Here is a 12,554-nt window from a genome sequence, read left to right as displayed (position 1 = left end):
TGATTTCACTGTATAATATTATTGGACAATAAATTTCACTTAAACAGTAAGATGAATAACTTTTAAATGCAATAATAACCATCATAATAATGATAATAGCCACAGTAGAAACTATGATAAATCACTTTAGTTGGGCATGCATTTTCTTCAAGGGAAATGTGGGAGTAATACTGATGTGTAAATATAGTTAAGCCCTGTAGAGCAGAAGATACTACGCAATCCAGCCCTACTGAAGAAGAAAGGTCACTGATTAAGTGAAACAGTAAAATAAAACAGGTCCCACTCCTTTGTCACACCCCCTTTTCAGCCTATCCTTTATTCCAGGTCACCAGCAATAACAAAAACACAGCTGGAACAGGCCTTTTTTTCACACACCTGTACACAGGAGACTGAAAGGTATGAAAGACATCTGGTGGGTGAGCAGGAAAGGTGTTACACTGCCATAAAAAAAAAAAAGAAAGAAAGAAAGAAAGAAAGAAAAAGAAAGAAAGAAAGAAAAAGGAAGGGAAAAAGAAAAAAAAAAAAAGAAAAAGAAAAAGAAAAAGAAAAAGAAAAAGAAAAAGAAAAAGAAAAAGAAAAAGAAAAAGAAAAAGAAAAAGAAAAAGAAAAAGAAAAAGAAAAAGAAAAAGAAAAAGAAAAAGGAAGGGAAAAAGGAAGGGAAAAAGGAAGGGAAAAAGAAAAAGAAAAAGAAAAAGAAAAAGAAAAAGAAAAAGAAAAAGAAAAAGAAAAAGAAAAAGAAAAAGAAAAAGAAAAAGAAAAAGAAAAAGAAAAAGAAAAAGAAAAAGAAAAAGAAAAAGAAAAAAAGGCTGGGAGTTGTCCAAGCCTTCTCTAGGCATTATTAGGGAAAACCTGCCACAACCTATAAGATGAAAAAATTGTGAAATTAAAATGAATTGGGTGACTCCCCTGTAAGGGGATCACTATGAACGCTTTGGCACCTCCACTGCTCATTATTTTCCATCTTGCACTTCCACTGGTTATCCAGCGTCTTCCAGTAATGACCTGGTAACCATCATCTACCGTCTGATAGAAAACCTCCTCAGATTTCTGCTGCATATTTTATCCTAGTGCTCTTCATACAATGATACCTCCACAAAACAGGACAGGAATGAGTCAGGTCTCATTAATTTTGCCTCTGAACAAATGAAGAATGTAACACCTGAGTGATAGGGCATGGATCTTAATTCATGAAAAATGTTGTCTCTTTCAGCATTTCTTTTTTAATTCTTGCCTTCTCTTGCTCCACCCAGCTCTCTCCATGTGTTTCTTTCTTAGACATAAACAGGATATTTCAAAGATCTTAAAGTCTTTACTAAAACCTCCCATCCAACTTGGACAGAGCCAGCCTCTGACACAGTGAAGTTCACAGCACCTGCTTACCATATTCCTCCACTGTGAAGAAGTGGTACTCTTTATCCCCTGACTTCTTCTCCACAACGATGTGGTAGGACCCCAGGATTGGCTCCTGGATTAATGGGAAGGAAAGCTGGACAATGCCATGTGTAGATGTTACGTCCAACCACTGCAGGATCTGGTTTTGCTCTGGGTCCTGAAGAGTGGGATAAAAAGAAAAATGAAAACCTTTGTTACCCTCTTTTTTCTCTTCTTTAAGTTTTGTATCCTGGCATGCTGGCTTAGTGCATTACTGTATGAATGGGAGTTTGGGCTGATAATGTGCATTCTGATTTACCATTAGTTTTCCAGATCTCTTTGCACGTTAAACAAGCCTAAGTTTTTTTTTAAAAATGATTGTTAGAATTACTTGAGAAGGAACCACTTGCAACCTCTACAGCAGTGTGTAATTATTTTCTATCCAAGGTAATAAAGTGCATGGGAAAAGGTGAAAACTACGTCTTCCATCATCTAGAGATGTTAAGTCTTGCTGACCTAAATCAATGCTGACTTCCAAAGATTCTGGGAGAAAACTTTCAGTTTCAAAGTTGTATTAAAACAGTTGTAAAAGAGGTGGAAGACCCACATCTTCTGACTTACAAAAATTTGACACATTTGACATCTGTGATTCTTAAATATAATACATCTCTATTAAGAATGAATGATTTGAGCTTTATTTACAATTCTGGTAAATATTCTTGCGTACTATTAGATAAGAACCTTTTTCACACAAGCATTTGAAAGTGCACTACTTGTATACTAGAGCTGATATCATCTAGGAACACTTTTCTGTGAGCCTTCTCCCATAATCTGTGTATGACAAGTTTCCTAAATTGTGATGGAAATAGATTTCATTTGTTTTGGATACTCGGTACTCACAGAAGGGCTAGTGAGGAGTATGCATTTGAAATGGCAAATGAGAAAGCCATGTTTTAGGAATGCTGAAGCATTGCAAAGGCTGTGGCCTTTCCAAAGAAATTTACACTTTAATGATGTGGCGTCTCTTACCTCAATGATGATTCGTGGATACTGGAGGAGAAAAAAAAAAAAAAAAAGAAAAGAAAGGAAAAAAAATTATCAAAACTTCAAGAAATTAACTGTGGAGCTTGAAAAATACTAGGCTATAAAGAACACTGTGAACCCCTTTCTCTGAATACAGAAGACTGTGTCAGGGAAATGATCTGAAATTCATGTCTGTAATTTAAGAGATAATTCTAGGGGGATAACTTGTTTATGAATTTATGTTTTCTACAGAAGCATCCAATCTCTTTCTACAGATCTGGGGCAGGTGAGGTGAAGTGACTACCAAATCTGAGCACTGTGAGAGATTTCCAGGAGTGCTTTCAGAAACTTTGCCCTCTATAAAGGCAGGAAAGAGATGAGGCGTCAACTAACAGAAGTTCTCCCAAAATAGCAGGAGGCCTGTTCCAGTCCCTTCTTATTCAATATACAAGTGAGAGAGTCTCTTTGAAAAGGTACCCCACAAGAGAGCTTGAAAAATCTTGACTATCACTCTTACTTACCATCTCCTGAACAGGTCTGAACTGGCTATCCAAACTGACCACACGAAACATCACTGAAAAATATATAGGACCAAAAAATATTATTTACTTTAGCAGTGGTAAATTACTTTCAATGCATAACTGAAACAAAATTTGTTCAGGCTTTTAGGAGGAACTAATAAGTACTTGGAAATTAGAGAACGAGAAAGCATTTTCTTATCCTAGCCAGTGAAAAACAAAACAGAACAAAACAAAACCCTTATCAGCTGAAATGTCTTTAATACTGACCATCCAGGATTAAACTAACTTATAAAGTGAATACAAATATCCTACATTATCATCAGTTGTTCTTGAAGGATTCAGTTCTTTGGAGTGTTTCCTAAGAAACTACCTATACAAATCACTTCAATGAAACAATCAAAATGAAGGAAGACGGTGTCTTTATTCTGATTTTAAACCCTGCAGCATTGTAACTTGCTTAAACAAAAGATACAACTAACTATAACAGTAGACAGTAGTCATTTAACTATGGTAATTAAACCAGCTCTAAGAATTAGTTTAGCTAATTAGATTAGCTAACTATAGCTAACTATAGTTAACTATATAGTTAACTATAAAGAGCTCTTGACAGGAAACAACATGCTCAAATTATTTTATATGAATTTTAATTCCAAGCTTAACCTATTATTTTCTGTATTTTTTCAGGATGCTCTTTGCATGATTGATCTCAGTAAATCTGGCAGAACTCAAAATTATGTAAATGAAATTAACGCAGAAAAGGCACATGAACCCTATTTGTTTCTTGCAATTCTATGAAATGGTTCTGTTTTTCACTGACTTTTGATGTGCCCAAAGTCAGATGACAATTACACACTATCTGATGACAATTATACACTATACATTGTCTTCGCAGTCTGCAGTTTTTTCCTCCACAAGAGAAGTCCTTGTCATTCTTGACCCACCCTTGCACTTATTTTCCCAGGTCACTATCTGACTCAAACTCCCAAGCCACCTTTTTGCCCTGGTTTGTAGATGGGTTTGTCCGTCTGGATGAAAAGAGTGTTATCCACATTCTCGATTGCCACTGATCTTCTCTCAGCTAAGTGAACTGTGGAGCCTTTGGCAGAGAAAGAAATGAATGCCAAGGGGTCAGAACCAGCAGGAGGAACCTGGAGAGAAACAAAACCCCAGAAGAAAAGTGTTAAATGAGGCATGTTGAAGTAAGCTGATGCTTCGGATTCTTGAGTAAGATACTGACTGTGAAGTGAATCATTAATAGCTTGTGCTAAGTCATGAGAAACCCCACATTTACCAGTGACATAGTCTCTGGTAAACTATGCTGTGGAAATCTCTGTCACCATGTAGCAAGGTTTTAAGCTATGCCCTATCCTAAGCATTTGCTCATCTCATGTAGCTACGTGCCTATAGGCAAGCAAGCTTCCTAGCTGTACAGCTCAGTTCTGATGTGTTTATCCTGCTGCATTCTGGAAGACGTAATCTTGGGTCTTGTTTGTCATATTTGTCCTGATCTTGCAGAGTCATAGAAAAGGGAATGAGCATTTCCCTTCTGGATTCTCCAGTGACTTGACAATTCTCCCTTAGCAATTATGACAGTTCCATAGGACATATGCACCTGGGATGGCAATTAAAAGCGTTTTTCTATTCACTCTATGAAGGGAGATGAAAAGCCTTTCTCCAGCTCTCCTCTACAACCCAGATATCTTTATTATTTTTTTCTGTCTTTATTGTCAGCTTTTCCAACGGTTTAATATTATTTTTGTCATATTGTATGCCTGCACTTTTCACCTTTATACTCTCACTGACAAAGACAGTGGCACTGAAATATTTCCAGCTTCTACACCCTCTTTAGTAGTCTCAAAAGAGAAAATACCTTGAACTCGCAGCACTTGAAGAAATCATTCTTTGTTACAAACTCCTCAAAGAGAGTTGTCTGGATGTTGTTGTATTCCAGGACAACGCTCAGGGACAAAGGCTCACTGAGGCTGTGGAACTGCACACAGGCGGTCTGTGGAGAGTCGCTCCTCACTACTGTTGGTACCAGCAACACATACTGACTGCAAGAAGGCAAGACCAGTTCAGAGAGTTCAGTCACAGAGGAAAGCAATAGCAAACAGGACAGGAAAACACCACAGAAATGCTATACATGTGAAAGAAATAATGCATGACAGAGCTGATGATTTAGGTCTTCAATGCAATATGAATCACAATCTTTTCTTGATAATTGGATCCATTCCCTCCTTTCCCTCCATCTCGATTTTTGCTTACTCATATTGTCTTTATTGCTATTTTCACTTGCTTAAGTCAGAATGTATGATATTCAAAGATCAAAATTAAAATAATGATTAAAACAAAAATTAAAAACAACAGTGTATCTGAGAAAGTTAAACACCTCACAGTGCTTTCCTTTTGCACTTTTGAGAAGGGTTAAATCCCTTTCTCAAATGGTGTACTTTTGAAAACTGTGACTGAAATCTTTGATTTTCATAAAGCCATAGACACTGACAGTGGTGTATAAGCCCTCATAGCATAGCAAGTGTAGCAATAACAATAACAATAACAATAACAATAACAATAACAATAACAATAACAATAATAACAACAGGATTACTGTTCAGCATAGCTCCTTGGAACCAGACATTACCTGCCCAGTAGGACACTCTCACTCTGTACTGATCATTAGTACTACTTGCTAAGCTAGTCTTGAATGTCCTCTCAATGCACTTCAGATTTTACCTACTCTGGTTCTAGGTTTCTGTCACTCAAATAAGATTTTGCAGCAGTTTTATGATGGAGAACATCATTCCAAACCATACTTCATTGTTATCTACTTCAATTTCAAACATATTTCAGAATCTAGGTTATATTACATATTGATGTTCCATGATAAATTAACTACAAGGAAAAAAAATGAAATATTGTATCATAAAAACACATAAGGTATTATCTCTTACGGTTCAGAAGACACTGTGGTGATCCAACTCAAGCAGAAAATACTGAGAAGTATCCTTGACCACATCTCTGTCCTTGAGGAAGAAAGAAGAGAGACTGATCTCAAGTGGACAGCCTGTCTTCTGGCTTTTAAACTGGCCTGGGATGGTGCTCCTCCTTCACAGCTTCAGTCATATTCTAACAAAAAATATCTACATAAAATTTGCATAGGTTCATCTTCCTCTCACCTGTATGTTCTCACACTCTTAGAATTCTCAAACAACAGATTAGGAAAGCTCTCATACTTCACATAGCTTTGTGAGCTAGCCAGACCGGTTCCTGCCAATCTGTTTTATTGAAGCTTAGCTCTGTGATTAACGTCATTGTGTGAAGGTTGCTTAATGTTTCAACTTGTTAATTTTTGCCATGGCTAAAGTATTTCCTTGTTCTGTGAAGATTTTTCCCTAGGAACATCTCACCAAACAGAAGTAATCATAACTCAGGGCTATTGTATGCCTACATAGGAATCTGGGCAGCAAAAATACAACATTCAGTACAACACAGAAGGAAACTCCTATTCCTAATCTGTCTCTGTTACTGCACTCAGTACTATTCAGGAATGGTGTTGGCTAAATGTCTACCATTGTCTACCTGTCAGTGGACAGGACAAGTATATCTCTAGGGAAAGGAATTTTATAACCTTATTTTATTTGTTCATTCATCTCTCTGTCAGTCATCTTTTTCTTCCACTCCTGCTCCCCTCATCATAGAACTTTTAAGCCGGTTGGTGAATATTAAGTAAATCAGACCAAGAAGGAGAAGTTTTAGAATAATCAAGCTATATATATTTAATCATAAATTAATTTTTCATTGAAAAAGACCTTCTGATATTGTCTCATCCAATATTTCATTTTAAGTAAGGCTAACTTCAAAGCTTATCCAGTCAAGTTTTGAGTATCTCCAGGGATGAAGAGTCCACATCATCTGCTCCCATGCTTAACCATCCATTGTTGTGAAAATATATTTTCTATAGATAGATAGATAGATAGATAGATATAATATATATATATTTTCTACATATTTTTTTCTATATATTTTTTTCTTTAAATCAGAATTTCTGTTACTATATTTTGTGTCTTGTCCTTTCACTATGCACCTCTGAGAAGATGTCTTCTCTATAATCCCACTTTACATAGTGAAAGACTGCAATTATATTCCCTTTTTGTTTCTCCAGGCTGAGTAAAACAGACTGTCCCAGTTTCTCTCTTTGTTCCAGACACTAACCATCCAAATTACCTTCCACTGGACTCCCTCCAGTCTACTAATGTTGTTCTTGTACTTGGAAGCAAAATCTGAAAACAGAACTCCACCTGTGGTCTCACAGTTGCTGAGTGGAGGGGAAGAGTGAATTTCCATGATGTGTTAGCTACACTCTTGCTAATATATCCTGAACATAGAAAACTAAATAATCTATGTTGGTAGGGGACTGCATTCACACTCTTCTGTATGAAAAGAAAAACCAAGCCAACCAACAAAAAACAAAAAACAAACAAACAAACAAACAAAAAACCAACCAACAACAAAGTAATCAACATGTGTCTAACTGCAGCCTACCCTAGGTAGTTTCCCCACATTTTCCTCTTCTTCTTCCTCTTCTTTAGCCAAATAAGTGATAAAAGGGGAGAGAGAGCTGAGTATACTGTAGGAATAATTAGGGACACAGAAGAGAGCTAGGGGCAATGAAATAAAGGTTAGGCAGTACAGGGTGGGCCTGCAATTATCTAAGGGTTGTAAGAAGGAAATGAGGACTATTACAGTAATGTGGTACAAATGGATGTAGAACTGCTGAAAGCCTGACTATCAATTTTATTTCTCGTGATATAATACATGCTTACTAATGACTCAGCCATACAGGGGTTATTATTTCTGTCAGCACAGGCAATACTCTAAACTACTCCTGTCTAACCAGCTCCTCTTTCCCAGAAGCTTTCTGATGACCAAGTTAGGACACAAACAGAAGTGCCTAAGGTGCTGCTGGAGCTACTGTCTATTCCCAGTGAGTTCCTAGCAAGAAACATTGCACAAAGCTTCCCCGAATGTCCTGTCACTAATGGGACAATTCTGCATGGCAGGTGGGTGATGTGCAAACAGGGCAGAAATGTTGTGAGGAAAGCAACTGCATTGTTTGGAATCAGGGCAGAAGGCAGCTAAGTGTGTTGGGTCTGTCTGAGCTGTGTTGGAGATGTGTGTGCATTTGTAGCTTTGAAATACCTCAGATCCCATGTATCACTTCTAGCAGTCCACAGCTCCTAAGCAATAGACAAAGAAGCATTAAAGAAGGAGAAGGAAATGGCAATCAATTCCTAGGCTTAGGTGCAAATCATTCCAGAACATCACCTTTTATTTAAGTGCAGCAAGCCTTGTTCTGAGTTCTTGGCAGTAAATGAATAGACTTTAAAAAAGGAAAAGATAAGGCACTTGAAAATCTGAAATTTTATGACTTTATGTTCGGTTCAATTAAATGTCACCTGCTTCTCTGGAAGCTTGACATTGAATTCATTACATTAGTTAAGTTACTGATCCCAGAAGACCACATATTCCAACAGCGGAGAATTCAAACTCTCAGTCAGTATAAATCTGAAGTCATGCCTGTTTTCTGTTGTGTCAGAGAAAAAACAGCTAGGATAGAGTTAGTTTTTCTCCTAGTAGCTGGTATGGTGCTGTGTTTGGGGTTTAGAATGAGAAGAGTGCTGATAACATGCTGATGTTTTAATTGTTGCAGAGCAGTGCTTACACCAAGCCAAGGACTTTTCAGCTTCTCCCTCTGTCCTGCCAGTGGGCAGGCTGGGGGTGCAGCAGGAGCTGGGAAGGAACAGACCCAGGACAGCTGACTCCAACTGGCCAAAGGGGTATTCCATACCATAAGGCGTCATGCTGAACAATTAATATGGGGGGCTGACCAGGGTGGGAGGCCTGGCTGCTCAGGGATAGGCTGGGCATCAGTCAGCAGGTGGTGAGCAATTTCATTGTGCACCACTTGTTTCATACAAATTATTAGTAGTACTATTATTATTATTATTATTATCATCATCATTTCTTTTCTGTCCTAATAAATTGTCTTTATCTCAACCCACAAATTTTCACTTCTTTCCAATTCTCTCCCCCACCCAGAGAGGGAGGTGGGAGGGTGAGTGAACAGCTGGCTGTGTGGTGCTTAGCTGCTAGCCGGGTTAAATCACAACACAGTGAACATATGTTCAGTGGAAGAATGAAAGGCTTCCAGCAGTTCAATAGGAATGAAATAGGAATGGCTTTCAGCAGTGAAGTCTTGGATTTTCCAAAAGAATGAGTAATATGTAATTACTGGCTTCTCTTTGGCAGTTCCACTTTACATTTGCATAACAGTCAAGAACTGGGAGTACTTTCTAAGTTGTGACTTAACCTGAGATGAAGGACAAACAATCCAACCTACACTGCATTACCTCTTCTTCTCCTCCTTCTCCACCTCCTCCTCCTCCTCCTTCTCCCTTTTCTCATCTTCCTCCTCCTCCTCCTTCTTCTTCTTTAAAAATTTGCCTCATTTTTGTCTCTAAAAGAGATACATCAGGAGTCAGAGCCCCAGCTTCCATATCACTTATGCAAATACCTTCATCAAAGGTTCCAGACAGTTTGCTAGCTTTCTAAAGTAATTCTGTTGTAATCTGAGAAATGCTTTCCCATGACACATTTATCAAACCCATTCTGACAAAATATTTTGTTTTAAAAAACCAACATGTCTCTTAATAGTGTTGTATATATCTCAGAGATTAGATGTTTTAGATGAATTTACCTTCATTGCCTTCCACTCTTCCAAGGCCTATCCTTATCTGCAAGGTTTTAGGCTATCAGCTGATGTCAATATGTTTGCCAGCAGCAGGCAGTGCGTAGTGCTATTGATATAGTATGCTGCATCATTTCATGTTGAATGATGGAACATTTTCTGATATTGGATGTTTTCTGTAATAACAAAGATCAAGTAACATTAAGCATGGTAACACCTATATATGGAAAAGTAAACAGAACACTGTTCAGCTCCCACAAGATCTTTGTTATAGGTAGGCTATTAGTAAATATACTAGCATGCTATCAACATATGTGTTACAACCTCACATGGAACAAAACACTCGAAATACCATTGATTTTTCTTATCTATAAAGTTTAACATATAAGGACGTCTCAAAAAAGCCTGCTGTGTCCAAAACATGAAAATAGGAGGACATTAAAGTAGCAAGGCAGGCCAAGAGAGAGTTTATAAAAGAGTAACAAAACCATTCAAAACTAATAATAAATCTTTCTTCAAAAACAATGGGAATAGGGAGAATTCTTTTGCCAGAGAACCCACAGAGACTCATGACAAAAAGGATAGAAGATAAGGTCAAGAAGAGTGCAAGAGCAGTGCAATTACTGTTACTCACTATTGTTTTAGTTAATCTAACATGTGTTAAATATAACTGCATTTAAAGAAACTATTTTATATAAAAAATCAATTTTTCAAATAAGAGCCAACAATCTATGGACAATGTAATTCTGATGCTTTAGTTACATCACTGTCATTCTGAATTAGCTCAAAATCTTCAAACAAAAGCATACTGATTTAACTTAAGGCTTCGTTATTACAGACTTTTGCCATAAAGAACCATGAACATGTATTTCACTTGATCACAGAGGACAAAAACAAAACATTTTGAAGGGTAAAAACCAAACCAAACCAAACTAAACCAACCAACCAACCAAAATAAGCAAAGGAACAAACAAATAAACAAACAAAACAAACAAAAAACTTCCTTCAACAGAAAAGTTTTCCAGTCTGTATTATATCCGTTTTCTTTTACTCAAATTGTTTTTTGTTTTAGCTGAAGATAGATGAAAAAAAGGCAAAGAGTAATTGAGTTAAAATAAAGAAACAGACTTCAGACTTTCCTTTTTGAAAAAACAGCATCTCAGATTTTGCATCTATTATAAAGAAAATGTATTAGAATCACTTCCTCCAGGTTCAGATTTTAAATAACCTACCACTCTCTGTGGTTAAAGGAGTTAATTTGGGGTCTATATTTAATTTTTCAAAGAGAACAGTAAGTTTGCCCCTATGTTAGCCCATTCAGCAATCACCCATTTCATGAGATACTCTTGTGTTCACTCTCCTGGAAACCTGCAAACTCTGTAAGTCAAAAGAATATTTTGCAATCACAGGAGAGCAGAGCTTGACACCTGAAAAAATTGCTGCTTTTACTGCTTTGAGATGATCCTTGGTAATAGAGATTTCACAAGGTATGCTCAGTTTGAAGCTGTAGCTGAGCCATGAGCCAGAACAGACCCTCACTCCTTAGTCTGTACCATCAGCTAGAATCAAGTCAGAACAGACACCACGGAGCAACAGTTTCCCAGCTCTTTGGTCCAATGGATCACTACCAAGTGAACTACCACATGCAGGTAAACAGGCATCTTGATCATGAAACTGTTAATTGAAAACATTACAAAGACTATATGACTATATTACAAAGTACATGTATATATGTATATATTACAAAGACTATATGAGATCATGGATAAGCTAAGAACTAGTTAATAAGTCTTATGAGATGCCAGTGGTTCAGGCAAATCACTAGTTTTAATAAAAGATACTATTTAAAGTGATGACATCCCACTTTGTATTTTAAGACCTGCTTTTCCCAGTCTTTTGAGTAATGCGTGAGTAATGGCTACAGCACGCTTCTCAACTCTCAGACTTCCATTTAGTACAAGACATTTTTTCAAGCATGTTATTTCCTGTAACAAAGGCTTAGAGGCTGCTGAAAATGTCTTCCTGATGGTATGACCTAACTGCAGTTTGCCACATGTACCTCCCGTGGTACCCACTGTAACTTTGTAAAGCGTAACACTAAGCAAACTAACCTGTAAGTGACCAGAAACTGGAAAATACTTCAAGAGCAAATCTTCAGGCAGCAAAAACAAGGCTTTTGCATCTGCCTAAAGATCTTGTCACTCTTGCAAGGATCAGGGAACAATGATTACCCAGCTCAAATTATTTTGTCCACCTCACCTTTTCTAAACAATGGGATCACCCTGCACTCATTTTCTTGAAGAACCTTCATTTTGCAGGAGAAACACCTTAAATACTACAAAGCCCCAAGAGGGTTTTACCACCTTTCTACACCTGTATACTCTCACACATCACCTCTGCCACTGGTACGTATCATGTGGTCATGACCTTCTCTTTCACCAAAATCTCATTTTCTGTGTATGTGGGTATTTTCTGCACTATCAGATCACCTGGCTCCCATGTCCTAGTTCCTGGTTTGTCCACCTTAGATGGTATCAGTTCACCTCAGTGAACCATTATGGAATGAACCAACCAGTTCTGTAGATAATTCATTGCAGGTACCAGTACTTGAGTCATGAGGGGTTGGACCCATCGACATTAGGTCTGCTTTTTGTTTTGCCAGTAGGCTTTGTACTTGCAGTCACCTCCACATGCCTCCATTAGACATGTCAGGACTTATAACACATAGACCTGTGGATTGCAGCAAAGTCCTCATGTTATTTCTGCATTTACAGAAAAGACGTGGCCTAAGACTGCGCAGTTCAGACACCAATTTGTTCTAGAGCCCTGAGTTGGTGGACATAGGGCATTTATCATCACATGGTTTGATCAGAGAGCCCTCCCTAAGGACG

At 37.6% G+C, this 12,554-nt stretch overlaps 1 protein-coding gene across 1 annotated transcript in view; it reads right to left on the bottom strand.

The window, feature by feature from the left end:
• Nucleotides 1-6,143, bottom strand: part of LOC101801364 (ovostatin) — a 30,495-nt gene extending 24,352 nt beyond the window's left edge. Inside the window, exons 1-6 of the mRNA XM_005029990.6 lie at nucleotides 5,867-6,143; nucleotides 4,786-4,969; nucleotides 3,907-4,063; nucleotides 2,916-2,968; nucleotides 2,401-2,421; nucleotides 1,381-1,549 (exon numbers count right to left, since the gene is read on the bottom strand). Of these exons, the coding sequence (XP_005030047.1) occupies nucleotides 1,381-1,549; nucleotides 2,401-2,421; nucleotides 2,916-2,968; nucleotides 3,907-4,063; nucleotides 4,786-4,969; nucleotides 5,867-5,931 (649 nt within the window). The 5' untranslated portion in view covers nucleotides 5,932-6,143. The remainder of the gene's footprint in view (nucleotides 1-1,380; nucleotides 1,550-2,400; nucleotides 2,422-2,915; nucleotides 2,969-3,906; nucleotides 4,064-4,785; nucleotides 4,970-5,866) is intronic.
• Nucleotides 6,144-12,554: the final 6,411 nt, after the last annotated feature.

Source organism: Anas platyrhynchos, chromosome 1, assembly GCF_047663525.1.
Source record: "Anas platyrhynchos isolate ZD024472 breed Pekin duck chromosome 1, IASCAAS_PekinDuck_T2T, whole genome shotgun sequence".
Taxonomy (NCBI): domain Eukaryota; kingdom Metazoa; phylum Chordata; class Aves; order Anseriformes; family Anatidae; genus Anas; species Anas platyrhynchos.
This window is presented reverse-complemented; position numbering and strand designations above follow the sequence as displayed.